Source organism: Euprymna scolopes, chromosome 45 (assembly GCF_053919585.1).
Source record: "Euprymna scolopes isolate OS-2025 chromosome 45, ASM5391958v1, whole genome shotgun sequence".
NCBI lineage: Eukaryota > Metazoa > Mollusca > Cephalopoda > Sepiida > Sepiolidae > Euprymna > Euprymna scolopes.
The window spans coordinates 4,921,883-4,935,093 of record NC_136526.1 but is presented as its reverse complement, the minus strand read 5'-3'; the positions used below and the strand labels follow the sequence as shown (position 1 = coordinate 4,935,093).

At 30.0% G+C, this 13,211-nt stretch overlaps 1 protein-coding gene across 1 annotated transcript in view; it reads left to right on the top strand.

Annotated features, from left to right (window-relative positions):
* Positions 1–13,211, top strand: part of LOC145269224 (uncharacterized) — a 171,620-nt gene that overhangs the window by 147,324 nt on the left and 11,085 nt on the right. The window contains exons 3-7 of the mRNA XM_080124844.1: positions 3,035–3,231; positions 6,523–6,618; positions 8,122–8,283; positions 9,863–10,035; positions 12,341–12,479. Coding sequence (XP_079980970.1) covers positions 3,035–3,231; positions 6,523–6,618; positions 8,122–8,283; positions 9,863–10,035; positions 12,341–12,479 — 767 coding nt within the window. The remainder of the gene's footprint in view (positions 1–3,034; positions 3,232–6,522; positions 6,619–8,121; positions 8,284–9,862; positions 10,036–12,340; positions 12,480–13,211) is intronic.

Genomic DNA, 13,211 nt, shown 5'->3' with positions numbered 1-13,211 from the left:
AAAATTAAAATTTTTCATTGTACTTGCTAAAGTAAAAATGTTTAATTATATTTGCTAAAGGAAAATATTTTAATTATATTTGAAGTAAAAAACAACTATGGAAGGAAATAATTGCAGTTAATAGGTTCGAAGTTCCTATCCATCGCGGTTGCCATCTGACGAAGGATTAAAGTCCGCAATGAATAAATTAATAAATTTATCAAGTTCTGATTTTTTTTTAGCTGCGTGGTGATCGTTTGGATGACTTGTTTTGATTGGACTATTGGTCTTAAATGATATTCATGCAACGTTCAGTAAATGTAGTCTTGTTGGTCGCCATCTTGGAAAAGAAAGGAGGAAATTTATTGGCTCCTCGGATGGTTTCAATCATTGAATCAAATAGAAATATTTTAATTATTGGAATTCTTTTGAGATGAGTAATTTGTATATATATATATATATATATATATATATATATATATTTTTATTTATTTGTGAATTGTTATCCCCATCTTTTATAGTTGTTGGCCGAAACATGTTGAAACAATAACTATAAAGATGAGGATAACAATCCGTAAATAAATAAATAAATATACAAATTACTTATCTCAAATGAATCGAATAATTAAATAATACTTTTTTTTTTTTTTTTTAAGATTTCTTTTTCAAAACATTATGGATGAGCGGGCAACAGACTGATGGAGAAAAACTCAACTCGATAATTCAAACTAGCGAGTATCATTTATATATATATATATATATATATATATATATATATATATTTATATATATATATATATATATATATATATATATATATATATATATATATATGAACGTACACACACACACATATATATATATATATATATATATATATATATATATATATATATATGTACGTTTTTATTTTTTATTACCGTATCTTTCTGTTAAGTTACATTATTGTTTCGGCTACACGGCCGTTTTTTTGTTTTTTTTTAGTCGTCTGTAGCGTCCTCTCGCGATTATGGATCCAACATTTACAATTTCGAGAAAAACACAAAAAGGACTATTCGGAGATTGGAGAAGATAAAAAGGAAAATTGTAAAACAGAATAATTCCGTGCTATTCAATAATATTTGTCTAAATATATATATATATATATATATATATATATATATATATATATATATATATATATATATATATATAAGCGAGATAAGACACTGATAGAATTCAGATGAAAATCCTGATAGATATTACTTGAAGTAATACTTTCAAGGAGATCCTAGCCAAAAAGGAAAAGCTCAATATTTAAGAATAGAGCAATATATAAGTTTCATGGTTTAATTTTAAATTCTGAAAAAACAACATCTAGACACATATTTGAATCAAGAATTTATTGTTTGACAAAAGGAATATATAGAAGGGGTTATGCTAATTTCCTTAATCCAAGGATTTTCAATAATGGCTCATAAAATTTAACCACCAAACTTATATATATATATATATATATATATATATATATTGATTATAAAGATTAATAATTATAAATTATGAATCAGTTTCAACAGGAAAAGCAAACATAATCAAATCCTGCTTAAACTAATTCATAATTTATAATTATTAATCTTTATAATCAATATTAATATAGCTCTAGAAGAAGTATACCTATTGAGCTTATTATGTATCCACAGCATTATGAGCAAGATTATTTTAAAGTATTGACACATTAAAATAAATTTTGCTCTTTATACTTCAGTTCTAATTCTCTCTATAAAATTAAAAAGATATATAACAAAGAAGTTACCGCTTATCAAGGCCCCAAGGCAACTCGAGGATAAGGGTTAATGAGTGTACAGTAGTCGAACTGACAATATCATAGTAATCATTAGCAGTGGAAATTTGGTAAATTGGATTACTTAAGGGGAACGGCTCACCAAGAACTTGTTTACGTTAGACTTGAAGATGACCATATTGTAGTCAGATGGAAAGCAGGAAAATGGAACAAAGTTCCACAGGCGTGCAGTTCTAAAGAAGAAACTTTGTTCATGGAATTTACGTTTAGGTTTAAACACAGATAAAGAGTGGGGGAAATTATTGATAGTGGTTTCAGCTAGACAAGTGTTCTTGTGAAAGTTTGGTGAGGAGGGACCATAGATTGGAACTCAAATGAGCACTTTCCATGAAAATAACGGCAAAGCATAAACAGGTTCGCAGCGTCTCTTCTGTGGGAAAGAGGTTGAAGGGAAGAGAAAAGGGCATCTCCCACTAGACTACGAAGTCTATTTTGAACTCTGTCAAGGTAGAATTTTTTTTAATAACGCAAACAATTTTATCGTCCAATTGTTTGGATTCCTTCCCTGTTTCCTGCTTCCTGACTGTACTTACCTGCAGAAATTTAAATGTAATGTAGACGGACATTTTGCAGTTCAACTCTCTACATAGTAACCCTGTTAGACATGATCTCTAAATTGTACCTCTTACGTCAAACTGGTGAATCAGAAAAAAAATTTTTTAAATAATGCAAAATTTATCATCTAATTGTTACAGCTTTTGCAACCCCGTTCTTTTAAAAATTGCCGTTTTCCTATTTACCTGCCTCCCCACGAGGGCAGAGTTAGACACTGGGACCGTTTTTAATAAGGGGAAAATAAAGTCCAACGTTAACAAATTCCTAATGAACCGCCCCCTTAAGTAAACACTTCATCAAATCTCCACACTAACGTAATGTACTTGCAATAACCCTTATCCCTGAGTGGCTTCCGGGTCTTGATAAGTGGTGACCACTGTGTAAAAAGAAAAAAAAAAAAGAAAAAAAAGCTCCCCAAAAAGGGTCAATCTGGATAGGAACATAAATTAAAATTGGATCGGTCATGAAGGATTTCTCTTCCACTGACCAAGGACAGAAAAAGGTAAAGTTTAGCATCAGAACAGATACTACACTGTGATCTTATTACAGCTTTTCTATAGCATTATCCCTGAGTGGCTTCCGGGCCTTGATAAGTGATAACCAGCGTGTAAAAAAAAAAAAAAAAAAATTTTATTTTTTTATTTCCTCTTTTCTTTCCAGGTTCCTCAACTATACGCCCGACATAAATTTTCCGAAGACCCGAAAGGCCATCTACGATGCCTTTCTTGTCTGGAGCCGGGTCACCCATCTGACCTTTACTGAGATCATGTTTGACTCGAATAATGGCAAAGACGCCGACATCCGAATCCAGTTTGCACAGAGATACCACCACGATGGTTACCCGTTCGACGGGGAAGGTAAGTCGTTAAAATCCTAACTCAGGAATAAAAATGTTTAATGAAATGAAATAAAACAATTAAAATTAAATTAAAGTAAAATAAATTACGTATGAAATACGTTTGAAAGCCAAATTACAACGCAATATTATGACAAAAACAAATATTTACTTGTTAAAATTAATATTTCGGCGCTGTACGCCATCTTCAGAATTTTATATATTTTTTCTCAAAGAAATATAATAAAACGAAATAAATTAAATTACGTATTAAATACGTTTGAAAGCCAAATTACAAGGCAATATTATGAACAAAAACGAATATTTACTTGTTAAAATTAATATTTCGGTGCTATACGCCATCTTCAGAATTTTATATATTTTTTCTCAAAGAAATAAAATAAAGCGAAATTAATTAAATTACGTATTAAATACGTTTGAAAGCCAAATTACAAGGCAATATTATAAACAAAAACGAATATTTACTTGTTAAAATTAATATTTCGGCGCTATACGCCATCTTCAGAATTTTATATATTTTTTCTCAAAGAAATAAAATAAAACGAAATGAATTAAATTACGTATTAAATACGTTTGAAAGCCAAATTACAATGCAATATTATGAACAAAAACGAATATTTACTTGTTAAAATTAATATTTCGGCGCTATATGCCATCTTCAGAATTTTATATATTTTTTCTCAAAGAAATAAAATAAAACAAAATAAATTAAATTATGTATTAAATACGTTTGAAAGCCAAATTACAATGCAATATTATGAACAAAAACGAATATTTACTTGTTAAAATTAATATTTCGGCGCTATACGCCATCTTCAGAATTTTATATATTTTTTCTCAAAGAAATAAAATAAAACGAAATGAATTAAATTACGTATTAAATACGTTTGAAAGCCAAATTACAAGGCAATATTATAAACAAAAACGAATATTTACTTGTTAAAATTAATATTTCGGCGCTATACGCCATCTTCAGAATTTTATATATTTTTTCTCAAAGAAATAAAATAAAACAAAATAAATTAAATTATATATTAAATACGTTTGAAAGCCAAATTACAATGAAATATTATGAACAAAAACGAATATTTACTTTTTCAAATCAATATTTCGGCGCTATACGCCATCTTCAGAATTTTATATATGTTTTCTTAAAGAAATGAAATAAAACAAAATTAAATTAAATTAAATTAAATTAAAATATGTATGAAATACATGTGGAAGCCAAATTACAACGCAATATTATGAACAATAACAAATATTTACTTGTTTAAAATTAATATTTCAGCGCTATACGTCATCTTCAAGACCTTATATATTTTTGGTAAAACTTGCGGAGAATGCTCTGTTTTACAGTTGTTGTAAAAATGGAACGGAAATTTAAATTTCATTCCATTTTAATCATTTTTTTTTATTGTGCCCCCAAATAACTAAAGTAATCGAAAGAATAACATTCAACACTCATACTTTACTTTCACTACACCGATGAAGACTGAAGGATCGGTCGAAAGAAAATTATGTACTTGTAAAAAAAGTTTTTTAATTTTTTTTCATAATATTATTTTGTATTCCTGCACGTCACCAATTGAAAACGAATAAAGAAAAGTTATAAGCTTTTATACTTTTCGTATTCTTTTTTATACATTTCCATATATATATATATATATATATATATAGTAGTAATTAATAAAATATATATGGCAATTAAGCTACACTGAATATTCCGTGTTTCATTCACTCTAGGACTCTTCAGGCTTATGCGCGAATTCTGTGGTTGTTTGTCATTTTTATATGCTCCTCTTCGCGCATAAGCCTGAAGAGTCCTAGAGTGGATGAAACGCGGAATATTCAGTGTAGTTTAATCGCCATATATATTTTATAAATTACTAACTAGCTCTACCTACGTATTGAGCACTTTTGAAGTAAATACTTAGTTTATGCATAAATCTATACTTTCGTATATTAATTTTATGTGAGTAAATTAAGTAGTTATATATATATATAAGAGCAAATAGTTAATAAAATATGTTAAAAAACACTTTGAAAAAGAGATAAAAACATATTTAATCTGAAAAGGAAACACTTGATAAGTGGATAGTCCTTAATCCGCAAATACTTTCCTTCTTATCATAGGGTAGGAATTAGCAAAATGCGGGATCGGATTTTGCATACAAAAGTATTTGATGAAACTACAAGTAAGTCAAAGATCTTACTTGATAACAAAAAGTGAAGCAGAGGGAATATGGTGAAGAAAAACGTGATTTCACGTGAATGAATAGTCTGGTGAAAGGTAAATTATCCAATGACGGTAAAATCCAAAAATATAAATCCAAGAAAGTTAATTGAATTTCCATTCGCAGTAAAATCCAAGGAAATCGCGTAAATCCTTATTATAAGCTCTATCTCCTATTTGGTTTTATCGAGATTTTACATCTGGTTGAGATTACTTTATAAATATTAATTCTTTAATATTTATAATATACTTTTGTTTTACCATCTTGGATCATTTTGGTAAATTTAATTGTAATTTTTATTTTTATCATATATATATATATATATATATATATATATATATATATATATGAACGAAAGATTTTTTACAAACATAAAATCCACGTGTTGTTATCTGTGGTGTTATTTCGAAATGCTGGAAGAATATATTTGGCGAACGCAATATGAAAGTCAGGGCTGTGTTTTCCGTGATATAAGCGTTGTTTAAATTTTAAAATAAAATACGTATAAAATATATTTATAAACCAAATTATATTATTTTATTTTCATTGGAAGTTGTTCATAGTCGTTGTTTCACCACGTTTCGGCCAACTCATCCTCCGGCCTTCTTCAGGTAATTAACCATGACGGGATAGGAATGCAGAGTCTTGAAACTGTATCCCCAGTAATTACTGCCTTCCATAGTTGCTGTTGTTGTTGGTGTCTCACCACGTTTTGGCTACCTAATCCTCGGGCCTGCTTTGGGAAGGATTGAAACCGCTATCTTCAGGCAATGCTCACCTGGAACCGTAGATAGACTTTTGGGAAAAGATATGATTTGATCAGTCAGAGAGTTAGACGGAGTCGAGAGAGCAACACAACATTCTTCATTGGTTGTCAATTTCTATCTCTGGCCAGGTCTTTATTTATCCCTTTTTCTCTCAACCTGGTCAATTCCTCCCATCTTTTCCTCTGACCCTGCTACTTCAACTGCTCTACATCTACTTACCCAAGCTCATGCAGACAACCAGTGCTGCACCTGTACAAAATGATTTCAAAAACCTAATGTTCTTAATTACAGGTATTATATTGGCACACGCGTTCTTCCCCGGTGAGAACAGAGGAGGGGATACCCATTTTGATGACGATGAACATTGGACTTTCGATTCCGGCGAAGGTAAGACATTTTCAAAATAACGCTAACAAGAAGAGATGTGGTGAGCCTGTCTCTGCTTCATCGTTATTTACATGGCAAGTGCTCGTCTGAGCTCCAATCTATGGTCCCCCTCGTCAAACTTTCATGAGAAACATTCGTCTAGCTGAAAACACTATCAATAATTTCCCCCGCTCGTTATCAGTGCCTAAACCTAAACGTAGATTCCATGAACAAAGTTTCTTTCTCATGAAATTTGAAATATATACTGTCATATGATAAACAAATCTTTTGTCAACATTACAAAAAAATTAAAATGACCCTTTTTGAGATAATTCAGGTAAAATGTCAAGATCAACTTTTTAAAATTTGACCTTGAAATAAAATATCTCCAGATAAAAATGTAGATCTATCCAAGTACTTTAGAATAATATATGAATGTACTTTTAAAGTTCGTCTCCTCTTCATAAAAATTGACCTTTTTGTAAAAAAGGTCAAGGTCATATCTCAGAAACCCCCCCCCCTTGACCTTGAGATGTTTAACAAGTGCCATTCAATTCCTTTCATGGAGATCTATAAGTGTAGCAAATTTGAAAAACATCACCACTTATTTAGATCCAAAGGCCACTCAAGGTTAAGGGTTAAAGAGTGTACAGTAGAAATTGGACAATATCGTCAATCATTAGTAATGAAAATTCGGTAAATTTGATAACTTATATGGAACGGCTCATCAAGAACTTATTTACGTTAGACTTGAACACAACCATATTGTAGTCAGCCGGAAAGCAGGAAAACGGAAGACAATTCCACAGGCGTGCAGTTCTAAGAAAGAAGCTTTGTTCATGGAATCTACGTTTAGGTTTAGGAACAGATAAAGAGTGGGGGGGGATTATTGATAGTGTTTTCAGCTAGTCTAGTGTTTCTTGTGAAAGTTTGGCAAGGGGGAACCATAGACTGAAGCTTAGTCGAACACTTTCCATGAAAATAACGATACATCAGAGACAAACTCGCAACATCTCTTCTGTGACATAGAGGTTGCAGGGAAGAGAAAAGGACATCTCCTACGAGGCTACAAAGTCTATTTTGAACTCTATCAAGGAACTGCTAGTACATATATATATATATATATATATATATATATATATATATATATATATATATATATATATCATCCACATACAGTACTGTTTCTTTGTATCACAACTCATCAGTGTGGCTAGACATACACCTTTTCCCAGCCGTGGATCGAATCTACAACTATCGTGTTGACAGTCGGCAGCTCTAACCATCGGACCAAGAATCAGTTCCCGTAAATATTTCTCCTCAAATGTATATATATAGATCTATATATATGAAAGATATGTATTATTTTATTTACGAATTTGTCATTTTTATGCTAATTACACACACAAACACACACATACACACACACACACACACACACACACACACACACACACATATATATATATAAACAAGTGGCAAAACAAGTACATCTCACTAATATACTTTTTTTTGTCTTTGCAGGTGTAAATTTGTTCATGGTAGCTGCCCACGAATTTGGTCATGCTCTGGGTTTGTCCCACAGCAAGACCCAAGGATCGTTGATGTACCCCTGGTACCAAGATCAACAGTCTAAGGGTTACAAGCTACCCCAAGATGATGTTGATGGAATCCAAAAACTCTATGGTAAGCTCTTTTTTTATAATACCATTGTCCCTACCTACGTCACGTTTGTTAATTGGTATTAATTCTGTTTCGTCGGATCCAAAGAACGGATTAAGCGACTGTGGTTATGGGTTTAACAAAGTGCTGGTATGTTAGAATAATCAATGTGTGCAAGTAATCGCTCTAAAATCGAAAATTAAACAAAATACAATATGCCTTCGATAAGTTTCCATGTTTCCATATATATATATATATATATATATATATATATATATATATAAGAGAAAGAAAATTAAACCTGTAAGTTGAACTTTACAATCAAAATTTATTGTTCGACTGAATACTCCAAAAAACAATTGACAATGTTCTTACTCTGTGGAGTTTCAAAGAAAGCTATTCTTGTTATTCTTCTCATCAGAGGACATAAAGAAATCAACAAATTATATTTGTAGCAATTCTAGAATTTGCTAGTTAAGGCATTAAGTGAATCCGCAATTTATTGTAGTTATAAATTGCTAAATTTGGTTGGGATTAAATTTTCTATATATAAATACTCTTCTTTATATTAGTTTGAAGTTTACAATTGCGTATATCAGATAAACGCTGCGTCCCTTTGATTTCATTAATATATATATATATATATAATATATAGTAATTTATTAATATATATATATATAATATATATATATAATATAGTAATTTATTAATATATATATATATATAATATATAGTAATTTATAAAATATATATGGCGATTAAGCTACACTGAATATTCGTTTACGCATAAATCTATACTTTCGTATATTAATTTTATGTGAGTAAATGAAGTAGTTATGTATATATATATATATATATATATATATATATATATATATATATATATATATATATAGTGTGTTTATTATAAAAACATTATTGCTTAAATATTACAATAAACAAACTATATACCAGCTCTGTCCTGCATTGAGCACTTTTTAATAATTATGCGAGTTTCATTGCGAGTTTCATTAGCTTTACATTGTCTCATCGGAGCTTATTTCAGCAAGTGAATCACCAAAAGTCACAGGGAGCAAAGTCTGGACAATAGGGAGGGTGAGGAACTGTCTTGATGCCTAGTTTGGTCAAATAGTCTGTGAATAATTGTGTGTACAGTTCCCACACTGACATCAAACTGTGCACTTTTTGTCTCTATAGACACACGACGGCCCTTATCCATGAAATTCTTTATTTGGCCAATCAACTCTGGTATTCTGACTTCCTTACTCCTCCCACACTTATCATCCCTCACAGACTCCCTGCCTTCCTTGAATCTCTTATGCCACTCGAAAACTGATGCTCGATTCATGCAAGATGGTCCAAAAAATTCCACAGCGAAAGTATAGAAACAATTGTCGATTTTTGTTTCACATTAAAGATATTTTTAGAGTTAAAAGGCATTTAACTCCAAATTAAAATAAAAAAATAAATCATGGCAATTATGTAAAAATCAATATTAGTTGGTTTTTTTTTTTTCTTTTATGTAATTGTTACTAGTGATGGGACGATTCCAATATTTTTTTCCCCCGATTCTGATACAATTACCGATTCCGATTATTTTCAGGTGTCAAAAATGGAAATGAGACTATCGACATTCTCGTGAAGCAATTCGACAATAATTCCCCGGACACGGACAGCAATACTCCGGATGCAGATGAGGTTCCCCATGGAAATTGTACCCACACGTTCGACGCTATTACCAAAATCCGTGGAGACGTGTACATCTTCAAAGGAAAGGTGGGTTGTGAAAACAATGTGAGCAGGAAAAGACTAACAAACTCGTGTCTTTCGCTCGTAGGCGTGTACCTTTTCTTTCTCGGATTCTCATGACTGGCTTTACTCATAAAGAAAACTATCCACTCTAAAATCTCTGTTCTTTCTTTCCGTTCAAATCTTTCTTAGAGTTGATATAGTAAATATAGACTGTCCAAAAAGTCACTGAAGGGTTGGAAATTTTTGTCATTTTACCAGTAATGATTATTTTTTTTCTCTATTTTAAATATTTTACACATAATATTTTGGAAATTAATTATGGAACAACGTACACAGGTTGTGAAATTGTTTGACCAAAATCAGGGGTCAATTATTTTGACTCAAAGTGCGACAGCATTATCTTTTGCTATGGCAATGTCAAATGGCCACCACGTTCTCCAGATTTGACTAGCCCTGACTTTTTTCTTGTGGGGATATCTTAAAGAAAGAGTCTATGTTAACAAACCCCAAACCTTGCAAGAATTTAAGAAAAACATCAGGAATGAAATAAAAGAGTTAAATAGCAATCCAGAGATTCTGTTTACTTAAGGGGGCGGTTCATTAGGAATTTGTTAACGTTGGACTTGAAGACATCCAAGTTGTAGTCAGGTGGGAAGCAGGCAGACGGAACAGAGTTCCACAGGCGTGCAGTATATATACTTATAAAGCCCCTTTAAGAAATTAAAATGGAGCCCGCTTTAGGGAATTAAGAAAAAAAGTGGTAAACTTTGGCACAACCGCAACATTCCAACTGTCGGTCGTTGAATACTATCCGATTGTTTACTATGAATGCCCGTTGATATGGCACTTATAGGCACTTAGTTTTCTACAATTCTTGAGTTAATGTCCGGTGGCCTAAAGCTAAGAAGCTAGAAGGAAGTTAAATCGCAATCCAGAGATTCTGCAATCTGTCATTGAATAATATTTTGGAAAGAGCACAAATATGTGAAGCTGAAAGTAGGCAACATTTAAAAAAAATTATTTTTGATTTTTGTATGTTTTTAAAATTTCCTAATATCTTAGTCAGATTTTGTTAAAATCACATCAAAATATCATCAAAAATAAAGACTCTATTTAAGTTTAAAACCCTTCAGTTTTGGGAGTGTCATGATGTGTTATATATATATATATATATATATATATATATATATATATATATATATAGTAATTTATAAAATATATATGGCGATTAAGCTACACTGAATATTCCGCGTTTCATCCGCGGCTTATCCGCGAATTCTGTGGTTGTTTGTCGTTTTTATATGGTCAATAGAAGAGGACCATATAAAAACGATAAACAACCACAGAATTCGCGCATAAGCCTGAAGAATCCTAGAGTGGATGAAACGCAGAATATTCAGTGTAGCTTAATCGCCATATATATTTTATAAATTACTAACTAGCTCTACCTACGTATTGAGCACTTTTGAAGTAAATACTTAAAGTTTACGCATAAATCTATACTTTCGTATATTAATTTTATGTGAATAAATTAAGTAGTCATATATATATATATATATATATATATATATATATTAAGTAATGTGATTCATAATTTAAAATTTAAAAATCAAATTTTAATTAAATTAAAAATCCGTTTCATAAGAAGGAACAACAACAAAATCAATTATCTGTACGATCGTTTCGGAAAACAATGCTTTTTATTGTGGTATACATCAAGTTATGTAGAATAATTATATATAGTTTTTTGGTAAGCAAGGTCTCCTCATCATGCAAATTTTGGAGGGTTTTTATTGAATTTAAAAGACACCATAAATAAACCTAGCATTAAAAGTAAGGCAGATGAATCTGAAAAATTGAAATAAAAGGTCTGGATTTAAAATTTATAAGAAAATTAATATGGGTTAGAGATAGAAATAAGTAGAGAAAAATATATATTTTTGAATTTACATAATATATATATATATATTTCAGATTAGTTGTTTTAACTCTTTTTCAAAGTGTTTTTTAACATGATTTATTAACTATTTGCTCTTATGTATGTATATATATATATATATAGATATATATATATATATATATATAATATTTTACTTTTCACTTTTATATATATAGTTTGACCTTCCTATTCTCGTATGTTTAATTCCTTCTTTTAAATTATATTTTAATATTTTTACACTATATTCCTTTATATATTAATATATACTTCTTTCATTTCAGACTTAAATGTTCATAAGTAAGAGCCTAATAGCTAAAGCTAAGAGAAGATATAGGTAGCTAACCAGAAAACAGAAAGAATCATCGTTTTTTTTTTTGTTTTTTTTTCCAGTATTTTTGGAGATGGACTTCGGGAGCCTTGAAGGATTCCAAACCAATACCCATTTCGCACTTCTGGTACCAGTTCCCAGAATCCAGCATCGATGCTGTATTTGAAAGAAAAAGGGATTCGAAAATAATGTTTTTCAAAGGTAAGTTGTATTATTTACAATTCGGACAAAGCATTCATTAAGTGCATAGTGACGTTATATATATATATATATATATATATATATATATATATATATATATATATATATATAGTAATGTGATTGATAATTTAAAAATCAAATTATAATTAAATTAAAAATCCGTTTCATAAGAAGGAACAACAACAAAATCCTTGTTTATTAAAAAACTATATGTAATAATTATTGCCCGTAACTTGATGTCTACCACAATAAAAACACTGTTTTTCAAAACGATCGTACAGATAATTGATTTTGTTTGTTGTTCCTTCTTATGAAACGGATTTTTAATTTAATTATAATTTGATTTTTAAATTATCAATCACATTACTAAATATCAAATTAGCTCTAGGATATTTACCTATCGAGCTTATTATATATCTAAACTACAACGAGCACTTTTTCTTTCCCTGTATTTTAATTAAACTAGTAATTTCACTATTACATTAAAATACACTCTGCTCTTTAGACTATTGTTCTAATCTCCTTTAAATTATATATATATATATATATATATATATATATATATATATATATATATATATATATATATATATATATATATATATATATATATATATGTATATATAATTATTTTTTTTAGTATCATAATTAAATACCTACAGACACTAGTGTTTCATTCTTTCGGGAATCTTCAGTACAAGGTGTCACGATTAACACCAGTCTATATATATA